Source organism: Kogia breviceps, chromosome 13, assembly GCF_026419965.1.
Source record: "Kogia breviceps isolate mKogBre1 chromosome 13, mKogBre1 haplotype 1, whole genome shotgun sequence".
Classification (NCBI taxonomy): domain Eukaryota; kingdom Metazoa; phylum Chordata; class Mammalia; order Artiodactyla; family Physeteridae; genus Kogia; species Kogia breviceps.
In genome coordinates, this window is record NC_081322.1 from 5530823 (window position 1) to 5557925 (window position 27103).

Genomic DNA, 27103 nt, shown 5'->3' on the forward strand with positions numbered 1-27103 from the left:
AATTGGAGTGTTTTAGTAAAGAAGAAGGAAGCTCGGGCTTCCCTGGTGGCGCAGTGGTTGAGAGTCCGCCTGCCGATGCAGGGGACACGGGTTCGTGCCCCGGTCTGGGAAGATCCCACGTGCCGCGGAGCGGCCGGGCCCGTGAGCCATGGCCGCTGAGCCTGCGCGTCCAGAGCCTGTGCTCCACAACGGGAGAGGCCACAACAGTGAGAGGCCCACGTACCGCAAAAAAAAAAAAAAAAAAAAAAAAAGAAGAAGGAAGCTGGCTATTGAGTAGACAGCTGACCTGCCTGTCACACATCACCCAGAAGGTTTTAAGAAATGTGACACCGGATGTCTGGGCTTCTTTCATCCATTCTCCCTCCCTCCCTCCCTCTCCTCCCTCCCTCCATTCCTTCCTTCCTTCCAACCTTGCTCTACTAAGAAGCATTCAGGTAAAATTAAAATGTGGCATGATTCCAAGAGCAAGTTCTATTTATCCCTTCTCTATATAGTCTAGCCCCTTAATAAATACAATAAAGAAGAGTATTTCCCTTTAAGAAACTACAGAAAAATAAATCAGAATAAAGAAATAGCTGAGTTCCTGAAATGCTGTATAAACCATACCATACTTCCTTATTTGTTTACTTTGCCATTTCAGCTCTGCTTCATCTAATTCTGGGTTGTTCGGTTGCTTCAATGGATAGCTGACGCTGTAGATTAAGTTCGCCAGCCTCTCAACGCATCAGGAAGGACTCCCAGGACCCGCGCGCAGCCCCACCTGGCCGAGCCGCACGCAGCCATGCTCTCCGTCCGCGTCCCGCCCGCCACCGTCGCTGACCCGCAGCAGCAGCAGCAGCAGCAGCAGCATCCCCTCCAGCTCTCGCCTACGAAGGGGCTCAGCCTGGCGGACGAGGAGGACACGCCCCCGTCCCGCAGCGGGACCCGCGCGCTGGCCAGCAAGACCGCGAGGAGGATCTGGCAAGGAGCCCGCTGAGCCGAACCCTAAGCCACCTGCCCCCAGTGCGGAGGAGGAACCACTTCTGAAAGAAAACCCCCGCCGCTCTGTCATCTTTCCTATGGGACACCGCGGTATTTGGCAGATGCATGAGAAAGCTGAGGCTTCCTTCCGGACAGCTGAGGAGGTGGACCTTTCCAAGGACATTCAGCACCGGGGAGCCCTGAAGCCTGAGGAGAGGCATTTCACGTCGCGTGTTCTGGCTTTCTCTGCAGCAGCAAGTGACGGCAGAGCAAATGAAAACTTGGTGGAGCGGCTTAGCCAAGAAGTTCAGACTACAGAAGCCCGTTGTTTCTATGGCTTCCAAACTGCCACGGAAAACATACATTCTGAAATGTAGAGTCTCCTCATTGACACTTACATTAAAGATTCCAAAGGAAGGGAATTTCTCTTCAACGCCATCGAGACAATGCCTTGTGTAAAGAAGAAGGCAGACTGGGCCTTGTGCTGGATCGGGGACAGAGAGGCTACGTACGGAGAACGTGTCGTAGCCTTTGCCGCAGTGGAAGGAATCTTCTTTTCTGGTTCTTTTGCATCGATGTTCTGGCTCAGAAAACGAGGCCTGATGCCCGGCCTCACACTTTCCAATGAACTTATTAGCAGAGACGAGGGTTTACACTGTGACTTTGCCTGCCTGATGTTCAAACACCTGCTACACAAACCTTCGGAGCAGAGAGTCAAATAATCGTCAATGCAGTTAGGATAGAACAGGAGCTCCTCGCAGAGGCCCCGACAGTGTAGCTCATTGGGATGAAGTGTGCTTTGATGAAGCAGTACATCGAATTCGTGGCAGGCAGACTTATGCTGGAGCTGGGTTTTATTTAGCAAGGCTCTCAGAGTAGAAGATCCATTTGACTTTATGGAGACTATTTCACTGGAAGGGAAGACTAACTTCTTTGAGAAGAGAGTAGGCGAGTATCAGAGGACGGGAGCGATGTCCCGTCCGACAGAGAATTCCTTTACCTTGGATGCTGACTTCTAAGTGAACTGAAGATGTGCTCTTATTTTGCTGATTTTTCTTTTTTTTCCTTCTCATCAAAAGAGAAAAAAATCCGCTGCTTGAACTGTATTAAGCAGCTACACCATAAATCGCCCATAAAGTTCATTAATGGCACGTTTAAAACTGTGTAGCTACCTCAAAATCAATCCCGTTAATGCTAGTGGGGTCACCTAGATTGAAAGTGTAGACAGAAGCTACTCGGATTCTTACGAAAGATCTTGTCCATGTCTGGCATTTGCAGGCAGGCTGGCTGTACACGACTTCCCCCTGGCTCTTAACAGCACCTTCCTTGGCCTCCAAGTGTGGGGAGGCGAGCGAGTTTGATCCAGCAGGATTAAACAGTCACTGCCACAAGGCAGTAGGAAGGCCTCAGACTCACTGCTGCAGATTTTAAAGCAGATTTTAAAGTTTACTTACGATTTGTATATAAAACTGGCACTTTGCACACAAATAAACATAGTTTTTACTGTCAGGGTGAAGGCTTGATTTAACCTAAATTTGTTGGTTTCTACATCAAATACAAAAGTATTCTGTTTACCACTAACGGGAGCCAATTCAAGATTTACTAGGTGATCAAAGTAGGTTAAGCCTGTGTAAACTAAGGGTGTTATTTTTATTCTTTCTTTTCTTTGATGAATCGAAGAGCTTTTTAACTCAATCCTGTGCACACTTAGGTATCAGTATCAGCCGGGTGGTGCCACATAGAACACAGGTTGGTTTTGTGTTCTGCAGCCCATGTTGAGTATCGCGGGATAAGAGATGTGGAGAAAGGAGACTCTTAACTTAGGTCATTAGGAACTGAAGTGTGATCCGGACTCACTGTGGGTAACCTGGGTGTGCATGAGGGGCGGTATCATTTAATTTCTCAAATTGTCTGTCCCCCAACTTCGAGTTAGTATGAAAGATTCCTGAAGAGTTTTCCTAGCTGGGATCCAAGGTATTAACTTTGTAAAACGGTTTTCAAATCATCCTTGAATGAAAGGACCCACGAAAGATCTTTCTCCTATTAAGTGGTAAAACCAGGACTGAAATTGCTTCTCCTAAAAGTTGAGTGTTTATTCTGATTTTGTTTAATTTGTGTGTAAGTAGGTACCGTTGACTTAACCATTTGTACTTGACTTTTAAGTTAGAAAGTTGTTCTACTATATTTTTTTATATCATATCTGTAGTTCATACTTTGAAATAATTGCCCAGTATTATTTTGCAGTTCGTAATTGATTGAGTGGATATTGTTCAGTGCAATTGCTCCTAGGATTTGCCTAAATGTGGACATCATCTACTGGATTCTTAAACTTCAGTAGAAAGCTAGTGTTGTGTGAATAATTAATACATGTTCCACTCAAATATTAATTTCAGGGGCTTCCCTGGTGGCGCAGTGGTTGAGAATCCGCCTGCCGATGCAGGAGACACGGGTTCGTGCCCCGGTCCGGGAAGATCCCACGTGCCGCGGAGCAACTAAGCCTGTGAGCCATGGCCGTTAGGCCTGCGCGTCCGGAGCCTGTGCTCCGCAACGGGAGAGGCCACAGCAGTGAGAGGCCCGCGTACCGCACAAAAAAAAAAAAAAAAAAAAAAAATTAATTTCAGGAGAAAGTATAAACTTAATAGATATATTTAATAGGGCTAGTTTGAATCAATCTGCCTTCATGTTCCCTCCCCGCTCCGAAAAAGATGTTACGTGGAAGGTAATGCGTGACACACACCGACCCTTTGGCCACGTTTGTTAACACGTTGTGTTGTGTGTCAGCTGACCACTGGCCTGTTCCACTGTCAGTTTTCTTCATTTATTGTATTAATATAAATGGTAAAATAAGTCAATTTAAAAATGTCTGTAGTATGGGACCCTTTTCTACCTTTTAAATTATTGTTATAAAGTTAATCTAGATTTTACAGTGGTCCTTACACTTGTGCAACACAAAAATAAACACTTTGCCTGGCGTTGTCAGGTGCAGGTGGCACTTGGAAGCAGATTTTAGGATTCTACCTCCCATTAGCTGTGTGATACAAGCACTAGCTTCTGCCAGCTAAGATTCGGTTTTTTAATCTGTTTAAAGGGAAACAGATTTCGTCTAAAGCGTTTCAAAGTCCTGATATTGAGTACTGCACAAGCGTCAATGATTTAAATAAAACTGTTCTCATGTCAAAAAAAAAAAAAAAAGAAAGGAAGGACTCCATTCACCATTTTTTGAGGGCCTGTGGTCTCTGAACACTGGAGAACATGCATGTGTAAAGAAACACATAATATAAATACACAAAATATAAATACACCTATAAAATAGTTTGATTTTCAGCGATGGAGTTTTCTTAGAGCAAGGCGTGTCAGTCTTTCAAGTCATACATCTCTAAAAACCAACTATGTTCCTCCTTTATTTTCCTATCAATCTAATACCCCCCCCCTTTCTTAGGTTTTTTTCTTTTCCCCTTTAATACTGACTCTATTTATCTGAATCTATCCATTTATTCTTCATTTTTCAAGTTTAAGCTAACACATGGAGAGTCAGACTACTTCCAAACATCTGCACTGAAACGCTTTACCTGCAACTCTCGCTGTGAGTAAAAGAGATTTCAATCACATGATATTTGAAAATTCCTCTCACAGGCACCGTAAGTGAAAGATTTCAGTGTAAAAACAAGTCACCCTGGAGGCTCTCACCGTTAGGTCCACTCACGTGCCAAACAAATCACACACCCCACCATATCGGTGTTGCGAACAGACCCTTGATGGTAAACAACAGTTCTGATACCACGGATGTCTGTGATATTCACAGTTCAATATTACTGGGAATTTTTACATGTGTGCCATGGTATCAGTCATATGACTGCACAAAAAAAGTTAAAAATAATTATGTTTGCCATTCACAGATATTCTCAAAGAGGCCGTTGCCTGGAAAGACGAGAGAGACTAAAATGTGGCCATACATCACGTAACACTGTTGCTGCTCGCACAGTGATGAGATTTAGTAACACCGTGGGTGTTGGGTTAGCGGGGTTTTCCGGAACCTAGCAAGCACCCTACTTCCACCCATGGCGGCACTACACCTGCACACCTAACATGACAGCCACACGCTTCCCCACGGCTCCCTTCCCCTTCCCCCCTTGCAGTGCTGGAACCTGTAGCCTCCCTGTCAAAGCTGCACCCTCCCTGTAGCCTCACCCACAGTGATAACCTCAATGTCACGTAAATACCAAGAAACCCTTACTGTCCGTCTGTATTTCCAGTCCGCTCATCCCCTTTGAGATTTAGGACAATACTTCTACCTTCCTTCTAGGTAATGCCTATATACTCGGGGATACGTTCAGAACCCTCTCAGACAGACCTGGACTCAACCTGTTATCCCATAAGCTTTTTTTCTGTGTTCACTGTCTGGATGCAAAGCGTCGCAATCAATTTAATGAACAAGAACTAGAAAGCTCAATTATCCCACACGCCTCCAGCTCCCTTAAAACCCCGTCTTAACTCACTCACAAACGTCTAAAGTTTCTGCTCTGAAAGTGTGCCCTTTGGTTCTCCCCATCACAGATCTAGCTCAACGCGTCACTCTTCACGTGAGCTGGCTGCCTCCTCGCCTCCAATCACTGCCACAGCCAAAGCATCCTCTACGCTCCACTTCGTCTGACAGATATGGATGGCGCACCTTCCTGTGAGGCAGGCTTTGGGCTGGGTCTTGAGTAGAGAGTGGTGGGCGAATCAAAGACCCTCTCGAGCCTCAGCAAACCCAGACTCAAGTCAAAGACATCAAGCAGCAGCCAAGTAAGCAAACAGATACATAACCCATGGCGGGGGGGTGGGGGTGGGGTGGGGTGTTTAGGTAAAAAATAACTGTGAGTGGTGCCATACATGTAGTGATCGCTGAGCAGGGGTCACTTAGAATAAGACCTCTAGGAGGGAAGAGGCAGCCACACGTCAAAGAGACGAGCACGGCAAGGATCCGAGGCCAGAAGAGCCTGCACAGGCTGGAAGGAAGCCCAGGGAGACCGGAGCTGTGTGCACAGCGGGGAGGCTACGGGCGTGCAGGGAGGGCGGAAGTGAAATCACCATGGCGTCCAGAGCCACAGCCACAGGGGGCAACCTAGTGCGAGGCACGACGGGAAGTCGGGGAAAGGCTTTAGGCAAAGGAGTAACACGATGCCGTTTACGTTTTCAAATAATGGGCGGAGTTATTACGTTTCAGAAGCACAAGGTGAGGGTCAGTCCCCTGAGCCAGAACGGTGAAGGGCTCCCGAGGAAGGAGGCGCCCACGTGCTCTGGTTTGTCCTGGCGGGCCCTGGTCTCCCCTGCTGTCCTCGCGTCATTATTACAGCCCCCCTTTCACTCCCTCCCACGGGTTCCATGGAGATCACACGTTGTTTGGCCGCCTCACTGATCAGGAACATTCCACGGGCTGACGTCCAAAGCCCTTCTGAACCTGGTCCCCGCTCACCTCTCTGCCTCTCCCCGTCGGATCTCTACCTTAACGGTGTTCCGGGCTCTGGGAGGTCCCGCCGGCCACGGTGAACGGGGCACATAGTCTCCCGGCTGCCCAGCCCACCCTCCTGCCTCCTGCTGCAGGCTCTGACCACCTTACTATTGCGGACAGGCCCGCAAGGGCCAAACCTGGGAAGCCTTTCCAGAAACCAGGCGGAATGAATGGCTTCCTGCTCCGCGCTTTGCCACTGTCTCCGTGATAACGTTCATCACGGCGGGGTTAATCATCGACAGGTCTGTCTCCCCTGCTGGAATGGTAAGCACTTCCCGGTAAGGGCAGCACCCCTCTCCATGTGTTTTTGGGTCCTCACCACCCACTGCATGCCTGGTCCAGAGCTGGCACTTGATAACAGGGCTGCTGGATGAATGATGTAATATAAAAGCAACATAAAATACAGAGTGCAATCATATGGATGAGTGGGATTTTTAAATTAATTTCTCCAGTAAACTTAAAGGATTATTGCCTTTGCATCTAGACAATTTATTCTCCAACTTCATCCTCATGTGTAATGCACCCCATCCATTAGAAAGGAACAGTAAGTTTTTCATGAATGATTAGAAGCAAAAACTCTTTATAGGGTAAGAAGATGAAGTCTAATTTTAGGAAACTAAACAACGGTGTCTTGGTAACAAACCTCTAAATAACTGTGAAGCTGAAATACAACATGCCCAGGTTCCATCCACTCACCACTCGCAAATGATCCTGAACAAATCCTGCTCAGGAGAAGTTTTTGACGTAACTGCACAACTTCAGCTTCCAGGGCTTTGACTTTTGCTCTCCACTTTGATTCCTGCCCAGACAGCATCCTTGCAAGATGCTCTGTGTATTCTCTGCTGCTTTTGTCTGCTGGTTTCGAGTGGATAATGGCCAAGGCCAGAGCCAGCTTCGAGGTTCTCAGATACCACGCTTCATCATCCATCCTGGCTTTTGTCCCTATCATGTAATAAGAAAAATAAGTTACAGAAATTCCTTGCAGTACATTTCATTTGCTCAAAATTGATTTTGCAGAGTAACACTAATTAATACGTTTACAACGTGAAACCAAGTAGCAGAAAGATATCTCACGAACTGAAGACAGTTTGAAAAAAAACACGCAGAAGAGTAATGCAAACACATGCACATTAAGTGTATTAAGATTCAAAACAGTAGGTGAGGATAATCCGACAATTTCTTGCAATGCAAAAAACACAAATTAATTCATTTAGTGGTTTCTAACCAGAGACACACACTGAAATCTCTGAGGGAGCTTTTTAACATATATACCTGGTCTCATCCCTCCAAAATTCTGAATCGGCAAATCTGGGGTAGGACTGAGGCTTTTATATCTTACAAAGAGTTCACCGTGTAATCAGAATCACTAAATTATATCCTTCGTTTAAATGTAAGCCCTTCTACTCCTCTAATCCACTCTAAGTCTTGAAGTCAGTGCCCCCCAATCCTGAATTCCTTAGTGAACCTTTACCCACTATTCCTGCTTCTGACCAAGCCCCTCTAATCTATATTTAGAACAATCTCTCAAATACTTGCATCATTTTAGCTGTGACTCCACACCTCCAAAACTTTCCAACTGCCACCGTGAGGATACTTTTCCAAACCAACACTGTACCACAGTCTGATATTATGAGGACAACATGACACTACGTTCATTGGTTTAATACCAATGAATATTCACTGGTTTAATACAAATGAAGTATAAGCCCCTGTGGACCTCCACCGTGCTTTACCGAATTTAGGGGCTTTGCACATAAAACATGCTACATAAACATTTTTAATGAACGGTTAAAAAGTACAATGGAGCAGAAAATGCAGGACTTGTAGCTGCCACATCTACATACTAACATAATTTCAAATTCCACACTTCCATCTTCATTTCCTTCAGTTTCTCAAGGCTCTTCTCCACCATGGTTGGATCACAGTCATACAAGTAGATGTACACAGCTCAAGGTCATTCCCATTCACTTCTCTGCTCGTGAATTTTCCCCAGTTATGACGCCCTGACGGTCTTACAGCTGCCAAGGCCCTGTGTACACCTTTCAAAGAGCGGCTTGAAAGGCTGCATATACAATCGTACCAGATGTATCCCCACCCTCCACGATGAGTACCTATCTGATATCCTATAAATTTTCACTGAAAATATACAATCTAACAGGTAGCATAATGCTGTTTTATTCTACTCAGAGATCAACACAAGAATGTGTGTACAGTATGTTCACTACGGGATTATTTACAATATTTAAAACTGCGACCAACAACCAGTTGAGTACATAATCATATACCATACAAATGATAACTGCATATCCATCACATACTGAATTTTCAGAGATATTTTTATTAGCATGGGAAAGTGTCAATGATGTGCTGAGGGGAAAAACAGTGAGCTCATGAAATTATAAGTAAAACTCAGTTATGTACAAAAATGAAGTAGGACTTCCCTCTACTGTAGAAGTATGACTGATTTTTCTCATATTTCTCTGAATTTTCCTGATTTTCTGCATTGAATATGTATCTACTATAATCATAAAAAAGATTATAAAAAATGGATTTCTAAAAGCAAAACACAGCTGCCATTTTCCAAACGTTTGCAGCTGGAAACACACCAAGGACCAGATACCGTTAAGATGGACAAACCAGTAAGAGTTACAGCCCCACTTATTTCAGCTTTCACGGCCACCGCTTCCCTTGGCGGCTTCATCCCCGACCTGTCGGCTCGGCCACGGGGAGCAGCAGGACCCACCTCTCAGCCCTCCACAGAGGCAGGCTGTGCGAAAAGCACGCAGGAGTGGACGCCTCTCCCCGACGAGGGTTAATAACACTTATACACGACAGCGCTGACAGAAGATGACAACGGTAAGAGCAATAATAAGTGACCTATTTAAAGTGTTTCTGTTAGAAAAGAATCTGACATTCAATTATGAATGGTGGGAATCTTGGCTAAAAAAAAAAAAAAAAAAAAAAACCAGTTTATGAGCGTAAGAGGACAAACTCCTCTGATAATAAAACACAGCAAACTCCCGTCATTTTGCGGAAATATTTAATTAATTGATTCAAGCAAGCTGATTAATTAAATGTTCTGATTTTTAAGTCATCGTATGTGATTTGTTAATAGTCTTAAAACCATGCTGGGTTATCAGTGAATGGAAAAAAGATCGAATTATAAAGTCCTTCTGGGTCATAAATATCCCAGGGTCACTTTTCTGAACATTAATCAGAAAGAAATGTATCATAAATAAGCAGAATATGACTGCTAATAGACATCTGTGGTACAGACTTCTATGGTATAAATCACACTCAAAACACACACAGAACTCCAACCTACACCCAAACAGAGCAAGCTTTTAAACTCCTTCCTCATGTTTGTTTGGGGTTTTTTTTGTATGTGTGTATTATAAATATATGCCTTCTTTATTTTCGGATAGCATTCCTAGCCTCAAAGTACCATTTGCAAGGTGAAGATACTTCTATTTCCCCTAAAATTTCATGGAGAAAAACAGGAGCTTCCTAGATATATCCTCTGTTTAAGTGAGAAAAAAAATCAGCAGTAACTTTCAGAAAGACTTTTGTAAATTCCATTTATGCTCAAATAATTATACTAAATAATTAAAATAAACATTTAATGTTCCTCAATAAGGTATTTAGTGTCTTTCAATTCTTAATAGCTTAAAATATAAAATTTTAACAGTCTTTTTAGAATAGTGCATTTGATCAAATGCGCTTTCTTTATCTTGCATTTGGGAACAGTCCTCACCATAACGAAGTCCCCCACTGGGCTACGGAAAAATCTAGTCATTTTCCCTCTGTCCTCTACTCTCCTTCAGGCATGCGTGCAGAAACAGCTACTCAGCAAACAGTATTTTAGCAATTTTTATCTACCCTATTTCTGCTACCCTCATTTTCCCCTACTGAACTTAAATTTGTTATCAACTAACCAATTCTCTGTACTGTCAAAACTGTTTTTTTTTTTTTTTTTTTGCTGTATGTGGGCCTCTCACTGTTGTGGCCTCTCCCGTTGCGGAGCACAGGCTCCGGACGCGCAGGCTCAGCGGCCATGGCTCACGGGCCCAGCCGCTCCGCGGCACGTGGGATCTTCCCAGACCGGGGCATGAACCCGTGTGCCCTGCATCGGCAGGCGGACTCTCAACCACTGCGCCACCAGGGAAGCCCTGTCAAAACTGTTTTAAATTATAATCCTGAATTCTGAAGTTAGTTCATCTCCAAGATCACTGACAAAAATTCTATGAAGAGCCCCAGATCACTCATATATAAGAGTAATGGAAGTTTAAATTAGATAACCATTCAGGAAAATATTTTCCTAATATGTACCAAACATCTTCAAAACATTTATCCCCCTTTGGCCCAGCAATACAAGTCATAAGATTTTATCTTAAAGAAATGACCAGAACTACAATAAAACTTTATGCCCATAGATGGTCTTACAGGATTATTTATAACTACCAAAAGAAAACAAAAACAAAGCAAAACAAAACCTGTCACCAGCTTGAACATCTAACAATCGAAATGTATTAATTAAATTGTCACATATTATACAATTTAATTGAAAATGGTTTTGACAACATTTAAAAGTATGGGAAAATATTTCCCACATGATGTTAACTACAGATTCAAATGTTAACTACTAAACGCAAAACCACAATGAGATAACACCTCACACCTGTCAAAACATCTATCATGAAAAAGAACACAACAAATGTTGGCAGGGATGTGGAAAAAAGGGAATCCTTGTACATTATTGGTGGAACTGTAAATTGGTGCAGCCACTATGGAACAGTATGGAGGTTTCTAGAAAAACTAAAGATAGAACTATCGTATGACCCAGCAATTCCACTCGTGGGTATATATACAAAAACAAAAGCAAAAACAATAATTCAAAAAGATACACGCACCCCAATGTTTATAGCAGCATTGTTTACAATAGCCAAGATATATGGAAAGCAACCTACGTGTCCATCAACAGATGAATGGATAATGAAGATGTGGTACACACACACACACACACACACACACACACACAATGGAATACTACTCAGCCATAAAAAAGAATGAAATTTTGCCATTTGCAGCAACATGGATGGACTTGGAGGGCATTATGCTAAGTGAAGTTAAGTCAGACAGAGAAAGACAAATACTGTATGACATCACTCATATGTGTAATCTAAAAAAATACAACAAACTAGTAAATATAACAAAAAAGAAGCAGATTCACAGACAGAGAAAAAACTACTGGTTACCAGTTGGGGTAAGGGGCAGTATAAGGGTAGGAGAGTGGGAGGTACAAACTATTGGGTGTAAGATTGGCTCAAGGATGTATTGTACAACACAGGGAATAGAGCCAATATTTTGCAGTAACTGTAAATGGAGTGTAATGTTTAAAAACTGTATAAAAATAAATAAATTTTTTAAAAGTTAAAGTAAAAAGAGTAAATGCAATAAAATCAGAAAAAGAAATGAAATAACCACACATTAAACATGCTCAGAAATGTTTCACTGTCCAAGTGCTTTCAGAATTGAGGAAACACAGCCAATGGAATGAGAATTCTGCCTCCTAGGTTTTCTAGTCTCCCTTCCTGATCAGCCTTCACCAAATTCTACTAATGAAACCAAGTCCCCCTAAAACGGAGTTCCCTTACTCAGTTTATTACTAATCTCTCTATCCAAATCTTTATTCCCTTTCTTGTCCCCTCTGACCTCCGTCCTGTGCTAACTGAGCACTAATCCATCAGAGTCAGATGACTAAGATTGCTGCTGCCAGTAACAGCGTTGATGTCCTGACATCACTCTAACAGTTATCATCATTAACGTACAGACTCAGGTTGTTTCTCCTAACGGGCCCCTAAGCCGTGGACCCCCTGTCCAGAGAATAATAAACCAGAGTCATCCTGACCCCTGAAACTATGAGTGAGGACCAAGAAATAGCACAGAAATGTCACAAAACAATGACTGATCCCTGCACCTTCATTCTTTGCCTTTAAAACATCCCTAACCCAAAGACCAAGCTAAAGTGGATCTGAGGCTTGTCTCCCATTCCCTTGCCTGGAGCCCTGCAATAAATGCTGTGCTTTCCTTCACAACCTGGCGTCAGTAGATTGGTTTTGCTGCACGTCGGGTGAGTGGACCCAAGTTTGGTTCGATAACAGGCCTGTGGACTTCAGATCTTACCCTGTCCATAGGAGATGCATGTCCTTTCGTTAGATGTGTTTTGTGTTCCTTCTAGTTCAAAGTACACAGTGGATTCTGGAGGTAGTGGGGGCAGAGAAACTTTCCAGTGTGACTAAGCAGCAAGCTACTAGCCACTGTACCCCCAGTGCCGCGACGGCTGACTGGCTCATAGCAGGCATTCTACTGAGTACCTGAAGGACTGAGTGACTATATCGGTGCGCGTCAGGCACTCACAGAGGGCTGCTTGGCCAGCTCTTATCCCCTGCCCTCAGCTAGTCTTTGTTAATTACATACTAGGGAGAATGGCACTGCAGGGAGAATGGATTAGGAGGGGAATTTAATCAGTTAACCTGAAGGTCACATCTGTCTCTCTTCACTTTACAAAGCATCCCTTCTTGACTACCTCCAATGAGTCTACTCCCTCTAAACTTATGCCTTTCTAGAGTATACCCTTAAACTTTCACCATTATAACTCGAGTAAAGAAAGTACAAGACAAAATCTAGTTCATACACAGGTTTAGGTCAGAGGGTAAGCTATAAGGAAGAAAACCAGATTTTATCTCATGTAAACCCTAAGATAAATACTTGCTTTCCCAGTAAAGCAAGAAACTGAAGAACATTGGCTGAACATTCCCTAAATGACTGAGCTGACTACGGTAAGACTAGCCTGGATGTTGGAGGAGATCCCGAGGACCATAACGCCATATGCATTTATCAAATACCAGTCTGGAGACAGCTGGCAATGCCAGAACTGTAAGACATTACAAGACTTTTTCGATAGGTTCAGTGAAGTTTGGACAAGGCTTAACACGCACTTTTTAGATCAGATCCAGCTGACAAATTCTCTAATTGCGCTTATAGTTTCAGTACATACTGTACTGTGAATTGGTCTACAGATGAACATCATGTGAAATTTTACATAAAAGAATCAGGAGTTCCTCAAGATTTCAAATCCCTCCACTTTAATTATTAAGGGGGTCTTTAAAGCCTTCTCAGCAAAGAGTCTGTGTGTAACAAGAGGCTTAGAAAGATAAAAGGATACTTGCTTTTTCTCTTTCTGTTTCATTCCCATCATAACAGGCCAACCACCTGTAATCTTCCTCTTGTTGAAAGAATTAATTAAACATAGATTTAAATTGTCTACAGAGTCTCTTAACATGGTTTTCTTTTCATGTAACCCCCCAACTCTCACCTTTTGATTCCTCAATGCCTCTTTTTTGTCATAGAAAAGATTTTCTCTGGATTCCGGCAAGAAATACTGCAGAATTTCACACAGGAAAAGTGCATCACACACATTTCATAAGTCAGCAAAAAGTACACTGATTCAGAAATGTAGAGTCACGGATATTCAGCACAATCAGTAATCATCTTCCACTATGCAAATCCACAGAAGGAATGGGGATCTGATACGTACTATTAACACGTATTTAGAAAATAAATTGGAAGAATTACAGGTATTTCCTAGTCCCTAGCTACTTCACACACTGATAAAGACATAATCCTTATCACAAAAACAATCATATCGTTCTATTAAAAAGTCTGATAATCTACGTAACTCAAATTCACAAGCTGCACAAATTTAGAATCTTTGTTAGTCAGAAAATGAGGAAGACTGCAGAATGAAGCCAGAAACCAAAGAAACCACCAGAAGAGGCAACTGAGAGAGGATCAGTCAACCCCAGGAGAGAGAGGGGGGTAGCTGGGCCCACTGAGCCAGGGCCTGAGCTTCAAGGAAACCAGAAGACTAAAGAGGGAAGACGGTGAGCACAGAGTACCCTGCAAAAGGGGAAAGGCCCTATCCAAAGAAGCCCCCGTCTGCAAGTGACACATTAGGAAATACGATGTGTTTTCACCGCGCCGTCTTAGACTTCACTTGTGCACTTGACATGTGAACTCAAGGAAGCACAAGCAGCAGCACGGAAACATTTTCTTTAAGGCTCATCTTAGCTCTGAAGAAGTGCCCTAATTCCCATCTATCTCACTCATGTGAGTCTCACCAAGGAGACCACCACAAATTTCAAAGAGCAACTGACAATGCTCCATGGCCTCATTTCACAAGTAAGTCTTTATTAAGTAGAAAGTTCTTTTACTTTCTACTTAGGTTTGCATTTAAAATATTGATAGATTAGAGCTCTACTTTTTTACTTGCCTTAGAATGGCCCACAAGAAAGGGAGACCGTTTCACAGATATTGAGCACTTTGATGCTAGACATCCTCTGGCACTTGATCTTCTTTGCCCTTTTGTCCCTTTAAACTCAGCCCCTCAGCTTGCTGCAGACAACAAAAACAGAGGCAATGTAGCCCTTGCTGTAGGGAAGCCATCACTCAGGACTGGTCCTCATGCTTTCCTCTACAGTGTGCATTTCTACCTGCTCCTGCCCAGACTCTCAACCTAGTCCTATTGTTCCTCCAAAATCAGACAGTGACAAATATCTGTATCAATACACTGCTCTTCTCTACCAAGAACCTGTCAATGCACAGGATCCATACTGCTTCTCCTCTTCCCCTCTGAGTACTACTGTAGCCCTTAGCCAACGGAGGGACACCAGGAGCAGCAGGCCATTCCAGAAGATCAGCATGCAACCCTCTAGGGGAACGAGAGACAATAAGGCACGTGTCTCTGGGTACCAGGTGAGGGTATGGGGCAGGAATTGGTTCCCGGCTTTCCTCCCATCATTGTAACCAATACCTAGCTCTACCCATGTAACAGGAACCTTTCAAGGTCAGAGGCATCAGCAATCCTGTGGCCTAACAACTGCTGTCTAATTTCCCCAGGCAACTATACCACACTTTCCAAACTCCCTATTTCTTCTACCATCAGAACTTGCCTTCCTCCTTAAAATTTAGATGTGACTAACCTTGAGATTACCAACCCAAACAAAGTCATGATAGCTAAGAACTGGCCTCATGATGACACCATGTGTGAACCTTGGTGCCCATGGAAAATATAGGCAGAACAACAGCAGCTGCATAGGCATCTTCTTTTTATTTTAGTAATATCATTTGTATTAAGAATTTCTAGAACCTCTTTTATTATGCTATGCTATGGCCATGAAAGAGGCCTTTTACTGAAAATAATATCAACTACTTCATCTTCTAAATGGTATACTCCAACAAAAACTAGACTTAGCTGTATCAGGAGTTCAGTTTTACTCCAGGGTAATCAAGTTAAGTCATTTGTTTAAAACCATAGGAATTTCCCAAAGTAACTCAGGCTGTAAAAGAAATTCAGATCTTTAACTCATCATGGTTTCTGTATCTATTTGTCCTTTCAATTACTATAAGAAAATTGTAAGATTTGGGTTTTACTCCCTTACTAATTTTTCTGAAATAAAGAAAATAAAGGAGGATCATTAATTTACACATATATTTGGCAATTTATCTCAAAGTAAAACTTTTACCTGGATGCTCTACCTATTTTATTTGATTTGTGCCCAAAGGGCTAAATTGAAAATACGTAGGTTAAAGCAATTAACTATTTTCAAACAAATATGGGCTGAAAGTAACTGAAAATGCAAACAGTAAACATAAGAAATCTGCAACAGGTATGTTAATGTCAGACAAAAGAAACTTCATGACAAGAAAATATTACCTGAGATGTAGAGGAACATTTCATAATAATTTTTAAAGGTCAATTAATCATGAAGATTAACAATCCTAAATCTGTATACACATAAAAGCAATAACAGAACTTCCAAATATATGAAGCAAAAATTGAAAGTACTTAAGAAAGAGAAGGACAAATCCACAATCATATGTGAAGATTTTAACACATTTCTTTCAGTAATTGGTAGAGTAACTAGACCTTGAATAAAATGATGATTATATAAGACTTGAAAAATACTACCAACCATCTTGAACTCACTGGTATTTATAGAACATTATGACTTATAAATGCAGATGTATGCATATTCTTTGCAAGTTAACATGAGACGTTCAACAAGATAAATCATATGCTGAGACAAAATAATTCTCCTTAAATTTCAAGACAGAAATCTTACACAATAGGTTCTCTAACCGTAAGAAAAACAATTAGAAATTTTCTAGAAAAATCTCTCAACTATTCGGAAAATAAACAATACATTTCTAAATAAAATAGGGGACAGAAAAAATTGTAAATGTAATTAGAGTACTTTGAAAGCATATTTCAAACTGAATAATAATGAAAACACGGCATATCAAAATTTGAAGGAGGAAGCTAAAAGAGCCTGTAAAGGAAATTTTATTCTAAATAAATACTTATCTTTATAAAAGAAAAGGAGTTTAAATTCAATGACCTACATTTTTCCACCTTAGAAAATTAGAAAAAGAATAGCAAATTAAAACCAGAGGAAATAGAAGGAAGGATGCCATAAAGATATAATCAGAATGCAGTTAAATAGAAAATAAACAATTTTTTAAAGGCAAAAGCTATTTTTTAAAGATTAATAAAATTGATAAATGTATAGAAGAATTATGAAGAAAAAAGAGAAATAACACCAATCATATCATGATCAGGGGTAACAGAAGTGATTTCATTATATATCCCTTCAACCATTAAAAAAGCAAAATTATGAACAATTTATTTTAATAAATTTGAGAAGTTATGATGAAATAAATACATCTCTTGAAAAAAGATACACTGACCAACACTGATAAAAGAAGGCAAAGAACTTTGGGGAGCCCTATACCTATTAAAGAAATTCAATGTTTATTAAAACCCTCACCCTCACTCATACAAAAATTCCATTCCCATATGGTTTCACTACTAGATTCTAGTTAACAATGAAAGAATAAATTGTACTAAGTTTATCTCTTTCAAAAACTATGGGAATTCCCTGGAGGTCCAGTGGTTAGGACTCTGCACTTCCACTGCAGGGAACATGGGTTCAATCCCAGGTCAGGTAACTAAGATCCCACAAATCGTGTAGTATGGCCAAAACACACACACACACATGCACGCACGCACAAAAACAAAAAACTAATGGAAGGAGGGTAGAACAAACTTCATAAACTCTTTCTGTGAAAAACAGAAGAGAAAACACCACACATTGTTTTATAATTTGATATGTATACTGGTATAACCCTGATACTAATATTACAAAACTATTACAGGGGAAAAAATAAACACTACAAACCAATATATGTAATGAACAAAGATTCAAAAATCCTTTACACAATACTAGCAAATCAAACAGCAATTTATAAAAAGAGTAATCATCATCACCAAGGAGAGTTTTTCCAAGAATGCAAGATTACTTTAACATTTAAAAATCAATCACTGTAATTCAACATATTAACAAAATACGGTATTGTAAAAGCAACTTATGATCATCTTAATAGTTTCATAAGAAACATTTAAAAAATGCAAACTGATTCGTGATTTTAAAAAGTCTTCATAAACAAACAAAAACAAACAAACAAAAGAATTGAACAGAACTTACTCACTGTGATAAAGTTCTACAAAAGTGCACAGGAAATATCATACTTAATGATGAAACACTGAATGCCTTACCACTAAGACTGGAAACACAACAAGGATACCCACTCTCCTCAACTCTATTAAATACTTTACTGGATATAACAGGGAGTAGAATACAGAAAAGAGTAAGAAGATATATAGATTGGAAATAAAGAAGTAAAATTCTACTTATTAATATAGAGCATGAATGTCTACAGAAAACCCTCAGGAAGATGAGAACAAACAATTCTTAGAATTTATGAATGAATTTAGCTAGGTCTCAGGACACAAGGTCAATATGCAAAAATCCGTTTAAGTCAGAATAATAATAATGATGATGATGATGAATAAATTTAACAGCAGATGTGAAAGATTTCTACCTTGAAATCTATAAAACATTGTCCAGTAAAATTGAAGACCTTAATAAATCAAGAGATGTACAATGTTAATTGACTAGAAGACTTAACATTACTAAGATCTTAATTCCCCTCAAATTGACCCATACAAACAATCCTAAATCAAAATTCTAATCAACTACATTGTAGAACTTGATAAATTAATTCTAAATTTTATACTGAAATTTAAAAGAAAAACTAGAATAGCCAAAATAATCTTGAAAAAGAAGAAAGCCAGACAAATCAAATGGCTTAACTGCAACACAAGATACAGACAAAGCAATCAAGACAAAGCAATCTGTGGTATTAGAATAATGATAGACAAATATATCGATGGAACAAAATAGCGAGTTTAGAACTAGATCCACATTGTTAGAGTCAATTCATTTTTGACAATGGTAATTGGGAAAGTAAAGTCTTTTCAACACACAGTGCTAGAACAATTAGTTAAAAATATGGAAAAAAGGAACATTGCCATCTATTCAGATCTTACACAAAAATCACATCTAATTAAATCACAGGCCTAAACATAAAAACTAAAACAGACGAAAACAGAATGAACTAGGGAATGAGAAAGATTATTGATAAAAGTCATAAAAACCCTGATCACTGAAGAAACATTGATAAATTAGACATCATCAAAATTAAGTCTGCTACTCATCAAAAGGCATAATTAATAAAAGAAAAAGCAAAACCACAAACTAGGAGGAAACATTCACTATATATTTACCTGACAAAAGACCTGGATACAACTCTATAAAGAACTGCTAAAAATCCTTAAGGAAAAAGAAAAGCAACCCAACTAAAAAAATGGCCAAAAGACATAAACATATATCATAAAAGAAGCTAGAGAAATAGTCAATAACCACATGAAAAGGTATTCAAAGTTTTAAGTTATTAGAGAAACACAAATTAAAATCACAGTGAGATACCACTTCACATCCATAAGAGCTAAAATTAAGAAGTGCATGAAGTAATTGAGGCTCTCATACATGGCTGGTGGAAATGTAAAATGGCTCAACCATTTTTGGAAAAGGTTTCATAGTTTCTAAGAAAACGGAACATATAATCTCCCTATAGCCCAGGAAATCCACTCATTTATTTACCCAAGAGATAATATAAATACATGTCACAAAAGACTTGCACAAGAATGTTCATAGCAACTTTGTTTGTAATAGCCAAAAACTGGAAGTGGCCCAGGTGTCATCAGTAACAGGAGGGAATGAAACAAATTCTGGCATATCCATACAATGAAATACTACTCAGCAATAAAAAGTAATGAACTACAGATACACTCAATATCACGAATGAATGTCAAAATATTACACTGTGTGAATAATGAAAACATACATAGAAGTATACATACTCTAAGTTTCCATTTAAATGAAGTTCCAGAACACTCTTATCAATGGTGGAAAAAATAACAATAATGTTTCCTCTATGAGATGGGGAAAGGGATTAACCAGGAAGAATAATGAAGGGATTTTCCAGGGTGACAGTAATGTCCTATATCTCATGGGGCTGATATACACGGGTGTGTTAATTTATCAGAGCCACCAATGGTACTCTTAATCTTTTCCATTTCCTTGTACTTAAATTTTACCCCCATAACACAGGGGATTTCTAGCAAAGATGGAGTTTAAAAGGAGCAGATTTACAGTCCACCTTAAACAACTAGACAGCAAAACAAAACTGGACAGAAAGCACGCAGCGCTCTAATTTGCTAGAGAAGGAAACCAAGGTGAACCCCACACTGCACCAGCTTCTCGCCTGAAGGCCGTTTCCAGGCCACAGTGCAAGGAGCTGGAACCCAAACAGGGCCTGAATGTCTCGGAGAAAAGAGCAGACTGAGGTCGGCATTCAGAAGCCAGAGATACAAGAACTGTCAGGGCAGAGTCCCGCAGAGGAGGGAGCTGCACAGAGAGAAAGCTCTGGAAATCTGCACAAGGAGTCCCTCAGAATGTCAGCTGCTTATTTGTGCATGTGTGAAAGCAAACTATCCAAAGTCCAGGGCTTCCAATGTTTTTCCACTTACTGGTAAGTAACAAAGGCAAATCCTTCAAAAGAAGAATATGAAAAATATGAAAATATCGTTTTAGACAAAAACGATAGCACTCCACTTTGACCGTGTGTGGCCATCACCGTGGGCAAAACATCTAATAAAAGAAGGTCAAGAAGAGGCAACAGATGAAAAGGCAACCCACGGAAATGCCACAAACACAACGCAGTCCAAGAAATAACAGAATTGGTGCTTCCTTCTCCTTTATCCTATTTCAGTAATTCTTACACTTGAAGCTGCCTTGGAATCACCTGGAAGCCTTGTAAAACACAGATCCCTCGGGTCCACAACAGGAGCTTCTGATTTAATAGGTCTGGAGTTGGCCTGATAATCTGTATTTCTTACATGTTCCCAGGTAATAGCGATGTCGCTGGTCTGAGGACTGCACTTGGAGCATCACTACCACACTCCATTCCTGGAATAATACCACTTTCAAAAGTCTGTAAGTACTTTCTCTAAGCAATGCTCCATTCCAAAACTGTTATGACGTTCAGCCCCAAAACAAGAATAAAGCAAACAATAAAAAGCACTCATATTTTAGGTAGTTTCATAGTTTCAAAACGTCTGTTTTCTTGAGGGGAAGGGGTCAGGGAGAGAGAGAGAGAAGCATAATTCAATCTGGCAAGAGACTTAATCAGAGTCAGAGCACAAAAGATGATACCCATGAGGTCATCATAACCTCTGGCTCCAATCCAAAAGCTCTCCAACGCATACTCAATGGGTCTCTAAGAAAGAGAACGCCTGGAATACTGAAGCCAACATCCAACTACATCACTGCTTTATAGCAAAGCCCAACAAGATCATTTGGGAATCTTACTGAGGGCCTCATTGGGGTTTTTCATCCTCTTCTGAAATCCAGTAGTTGTTTAACTTTTACCGTTAATGGCAAATCATTACAACAATTACAACCATTTCATAGTAAACTGTAGCTATACGTTATGACTGATGATTTTTAAAAAAGGAGATAAAACAAGTAACTGAGACACGATAGATAAATTCAGACACGTCAAGAGATACACCAGTGGTTTTTATGAGCATCTCTCCTTACAAGACTTCACACGTGTGAACAGTTTCACTAAAGACAAGATTTCAGGAGTTCTGGACACTGAGCATTAAATCTTTGTGCAACTAAGATCAAACTTATCAAAAAAGATGATGAGAAGTAAGTAGAAAAGCGTGAGAAGGCCACGAGAACAGCCATAAGAATGAAACACTTCAGGGCCACGCCACCAAAATTATATCCAAAGCCTCTTTTTCCTCCTTCATTACAGCTAGCAATGGCCCATCTGAATTACTTATGGTTCCTATGAGCTTTCTGTACAGGAAGGAAGGTGCACATGTGTGAATAAACACTTTGCCATAAATGAAAAATGTTTTATTAATAAATAGACTGATAATTCTGTAAATATTGAGGTTTTACCATGGTTTCCCCTCCCTAAGCTCTCATTTCATAAAATGAATTATTGAGTTTGGACAGAACATTTATATATACAGTAGTAATGGTACAGTGGTGGGCTCCGTTTTGAGTAAACTGGTATTGATAAAAGATATGTCAAACTGCACTGAGCCAATTTTGACTTTTTTAAAAATCATGCTTGTCATCTTTACATTTAAGGATCACTTTTAAATTAAATTTCCTTCCCTCAATATGGAAGAATTCTTAAATTAGACACATATGGTATAAATGATAAAAGAGAAAATGACAAATTTTACTACATCAAAAGTAAGTCTGTTCATAAAAAGACACCACAAAAAAGCAAAAAGGTAGCCCACAGTCTAGGCAAAGATATTTTCAACACATATAGTCAATAAAGGGTAGATATTCATAACATATAAAAAAGTCTATAAATCAATAAAGAAAAAATCATCCACTAGAAAAAATGAGCAAAAGAGATGAACAAGCAAGTCACAGAAAAGGTAAGAAAATGGTCTGTAAACATATGAAAGACTTGCACATATTACACAAAGAGATATGTTCAAAACTGTTTATAACTTCATTGCTTGTAATAAAAATTATAAACTAAATATCTGCTAATAGAAAAATAGCTAAATAAATTGTGATATACTAATGCAATCAAATACTATTAGGTGATAAAAACAAATGAACTAAAGTTATACACATCAAAATGAATTATTTCATAGTTAAAAGAAAAAACAAGAATTAAAAATGCATATAACTTAATATAATTATTTCATATAAAGAGTACTATATATTGCTTAGAAATATAACCATATGTAGGAAAATACAAAGAAATGCATGGGGTGATGCATTCCAAATTTAGAACTACGATTACTCGTGCAGGGGAAGGTGAAATCAGAAAGAGGAAGGGTTTTTTTCCTGCCTTGCAAAGATCTAGTTTCGTAAGCTGGAAGTTGAGTACATTGGTTGGTGTTTGTTGTTATTATTCTTTATGTCTTTTTGTATGTCTTAAAATGTTAGAGTATATATGTATTTCGAAGATTATTTTCTGCTGGAATGATTGAATGAACTTACATGTGAGTTAAAAACAATGGTTCCAAGGTGAGATCTGAATAAAGCATTCGTGTAGTTAACATAGTCAAGACCAACCCAACTGCTAAAAGAAGGAGAAGCATCTGCTGTGGGTGTCACCACAAAACATGGAAAGTTGTCTTCGTAAAGCACTGTTCTCTCTTGCAGCAGAATACTACCTTTCAGTTCTTCCTAAACACCTCTCTGAACGCTGTTTCTTCCACTTCTATACAGAAGACACCATTAATAAGCTAATATTGTCTGCTTCCACTTTTAGAAGGCACAAGCAATAAGTTATATCAATTTTCAGAAATGAACTACATCGAAAGTATACACACACATATTTGAGCTATTTTTTAAAAGCATCCAAAACCCGTTTAAAGATAAACAAGGCTATAATTTGTTAGGGTGCAGTGCATAAAATTCTTATCAGAATCTGAACACTAAAGGATACAATATGCTGTGGCAAAAAGCTTATTCAGCACTTAAGGGATAAGCCAAAGTCCACCTCTTCCAGGAAGCCTTCCCTAATCAATTCAGCCCATAGTCATTTTTTCTTTTCTCAGCAGTTGTTGGAGCACTCATCACCTGAACCACTGATTCTGGCTCTTAATCAATCACCATCTGCTTTTCTTTTCTCTCTGGTAGGATTAAGTTCCTTGGGAATCAAGGGCTATGGTCTCCTTCCCTTTCTTCACTCCTCCACCAACACCCGCAAGAGGGTCCAAATAAGTAGGTACACATTTTCTCAAATGAATTATACAGCAGAGGGACTAAGAGCCAGATGTCAAAACAGAGGATTTGCATTTGCCCTTTACCAGCTGAATGACAGAGTAATTTCTACATCTCGCTTCATCCATAAGATGAAAAATAAATTAGTAACATTCTCATAAGACTGTCTTAAAGACTAACGTAAGTCATGGTTGAAAAGCACATGCAGCAGTATCTGGCACTCACGGCATGGTAGGACTCAAAGAGTTGTTAGTTATTTTTATCACTACTAGTACTGGTACTACTATTGCAGCTATGCTACTGCACCACTCTTTATGTGGAGGAAAAGAAATGAGCCTTGGAACCACCTAATTCCTAACGCTGTGTTCTCCTACCCCATTTTATCAGCTTAACCATGACATGGATCAACGTCTTCCCTGACACCCAATTAATAAGCATGAATCCAAACGCAGTTCTGGTGTAACTAGGAAAACAATTATTCAATTCTGTGCCCAAATGTTCACTTCCCTAGACAGGGGTATTCATTTACTTAACAAAAGCTTCCACCGTGATTGCTGCTATTGATAAAAGTTTATACTGACCTTGTATCCACGATATATTAATTTCGTTTAATTTCAATATCCGTTATAAAATCATAAAGACATTTTCATGCCTTTAGTACAATACAGATTCTTCTATAACACCCCCCCCTTCCCATTTAAAACAGAATGTAAACAAACAACTTGTTCACTTGGTCATTATTCTCCCATGCCAAGTATATTTGCAACGTTTGGTACTTAGCAATGATAGATTAACAGCATTCTGCTGAAAGCTCCTCAGTGATTAAAATACACTATAGAGCAAATTAAAAATTAGTTTAAATAAGCAGCTGCGGGATTTTTCAGGCACTCTGACCAAACATTATTCTGCAGCTTTAAATTCAGGACAGTTTGACTCAACACTAACTGCTGACAGCATTATTTGATCTGGGTAGACATGCAAAAATGTTCAACAACAAAAAAGTGTGTGTCAATAATTCACAGCTCTAGAGTCAACTCTCTGGTGGAAGGAAAGTGGATCTTTTTATTTTTGTTTCCCTGTACCCCAAGACTTTTTTTTTTTTTTTTGCTGTGAGTTAATTCTTCCCTCTTGAGTCTGCCAGGAGTCAGATCACCTGCTACAATCAGAGGTTCCGTCCAGGACAACCAGGCAGCCAGCTAGCTCAATGTGCAAGTCTCTAAACCACCAAAGACAGTCATCAGTGTGGAAATGGGGCACTCCTTGCACTTCCAGTTACCAGGAGCCCACCACCTCCTTCACGTAGATGAATGAAGTTTTCCCAACCCAATCCCGAGAACTCTATCTAGGCAGAAAACATGTTTCTAGACTCTGTTCATGCAGGAAGGCAAGCTAAGACCTCAGCACCCTTCCGGTCCCACTTAATCTCCCATTTGTAGGATTCTAAATGCATTTGCATTTGTGCCTCCCTTGCCCTGTTAATTCCCCTGCATCCAGTAACTCCAAAAACCATATTAACACAGAAACAGCCAACAAGTGGCAGCTGTAAGACACACTGTCAGTCAGAAACCGGGATGATGAGCAGCTACAGTGAACATATAAACAGAAAACTGAATGATCTGTTGTTACTTTAAAATAAAAATTTGTAAGGGGGCTTCCCTGGTGGCGCAGTGGTTGAGAATCTGCCTGCCGATGCAGGGGACACGGGTTCAAGTCCTGGTCCGGGAAGATCCCACATGCTGCGGAGCAACTAGGCCCGTGAGCCACAACTACTGAAACTGCGCGTCCAGAGCCTGAGCTGCACAACAAGAGAGGCCGCGATAGTGAGAGGTCCGCGCGCTGCGATGAAGAGTGGCCCCCGCTCGCCGCAACTAGAGAAAGCCCTTGCACAGAAACGAAGACCCAACACAGCATAAATAAATAAATAAATAAATTTTAAAAAATTTTGTATTTACCCATCAAACTGTGACCTTGAGTCATTAGAAACTGAAGCCAGTGATTAACTACATTTTCTTCATTTTCAGTAACATGTTTTAAGTTGAGAATTTTAATATTTCACTCCAGGAGTCCAGCTCAGATAACTGTTCTGTGAGAAAATACCCTCGAAGCACAAGGAAATCAACTGACAAATTAATTTATGAAACTGAAATATTAGAAGAGCAATTAATAAATTTGCCAGCTGTACTTTTATTCTGTTAAAAAAAACTAAGAAGCACCTCACTGGGCTTTTTGATGGTAAGACCACATGAGAAACATAAACATGATGGTAATTCATTCATTTATTCACCAAGTTGTTTTTTGTTTTTGTGGTACGCGGGCCTCTCCCGTTGCGGAGCACAGGCTCCGGACGCGCAGGCGCAGCGGCCACGGCTCACGGGCCCAGCCGCTCCGCGCACGTGGGATCTTCCCGGACCGGGGCGCGAACCCGCGTCCCCTGCATCGGCAGGCGGACTCTCAACCACTGTGCCACCAGGGAAGCCCTCATCAAGTATTTTTTATGACCTGCTCTGTCCAGAGAACATATAGCAGTGATGAAAACAGATGCATTCTTGAGCTCGCATTTTTTGCATTCTGGTTGGGGGAGTCACAAAATAAATACATGTAAAATAGATGTACATTGAATTGTCATAAACAAGCTGAGAAAACTAATGCAGGCAAGATGGAGAGAGAAGGTAAGGGATTAGTTGCCATTTAAAATACAGCACTTAGGGCTTCCCTGGTGGCGCAGTGGTTGAGAGTCCGCCTGCCGATGCAGGGGACGTGGGTTCGTGCCCCGGTCCGGGAAGATCCCACGTGCCGCGGAGCGGCTGGGCCCGTGAGCCGTGGCCGCTGAGCCTGCGCGTCCGGAGCCTGTGCTCCACAACGGGAGAGGCCACAGCAGTGAGAGGCCTGCGTACCACAAAAAAATAAACAAATAAATAAATAAATAATAAAATACAGCACTTAAGAAAGGCCTCAATTAGCAGATGACTATTGAGGGAGCAAGTCATGCTGACGCAGAGAGCGTGAAAGAGGGGGGCCGAGGAGAGGCAGGGGCTGGGGTACACAGTGCACTCTCCCCAGCACCAGCTTATCTGACCCCCATAATAACGCTGTATTTTAGGGCTGTTATCATGCCGGTGTTACATCAGGGTCTGAGGCTCAGCTATGTCACCACCTGCCCGAGGTCACACAGAAAGCAGCAGTGCTGACACCTTAACCCAGGGGTTACAGCTCAGGCCAGAAGCTTTTCCAAGGCGTCCAATTCCGTTACTACAACTTGTCAGAAACGACCGATTAAACTAGGATGTCAGAAGGGGCGACTGTCGTGGTGAGGGCTCTAGGGAACAGCAAGCGGAACTGAAGAAAGAAGCCT

The 27103-nt window shown here is 40.6% G+C and overlaps 1 protein-coding gene and 1 pseudogene across 4 annotated transcripts in view; one reads left to right on the forward strand and one right to left on the reverse strand.

Moving 5' to 3' along the window:
• Nucleotides 1-27103, reverse strand: part of MEI4 (meiotic double-stranded break formation protein 4) — a 241143-nt gene that overhangs the window by 202181 nt on the left and 11859 nt on the right. For all 4 annotated transcript variants that reach the window (XM_067011282.1, XM_067011285.1, XM_067011284.1 and 1 more), the window contains exon 2: nt 7148-7393. In XM_067011282.1, coding sequence (XP_066867383.1) covers nt 7148-7393 — 246 coding nt within the window. The remainder of the gene's footprint in view (nt 1-7147; nt 7394-27103) is intronic.
• Nucleotides 782-1979, forward strand: LOC131767723 (ribonucleoside-diphosphate reductase subunit M2 pseudogene; annotated as a pseudogene).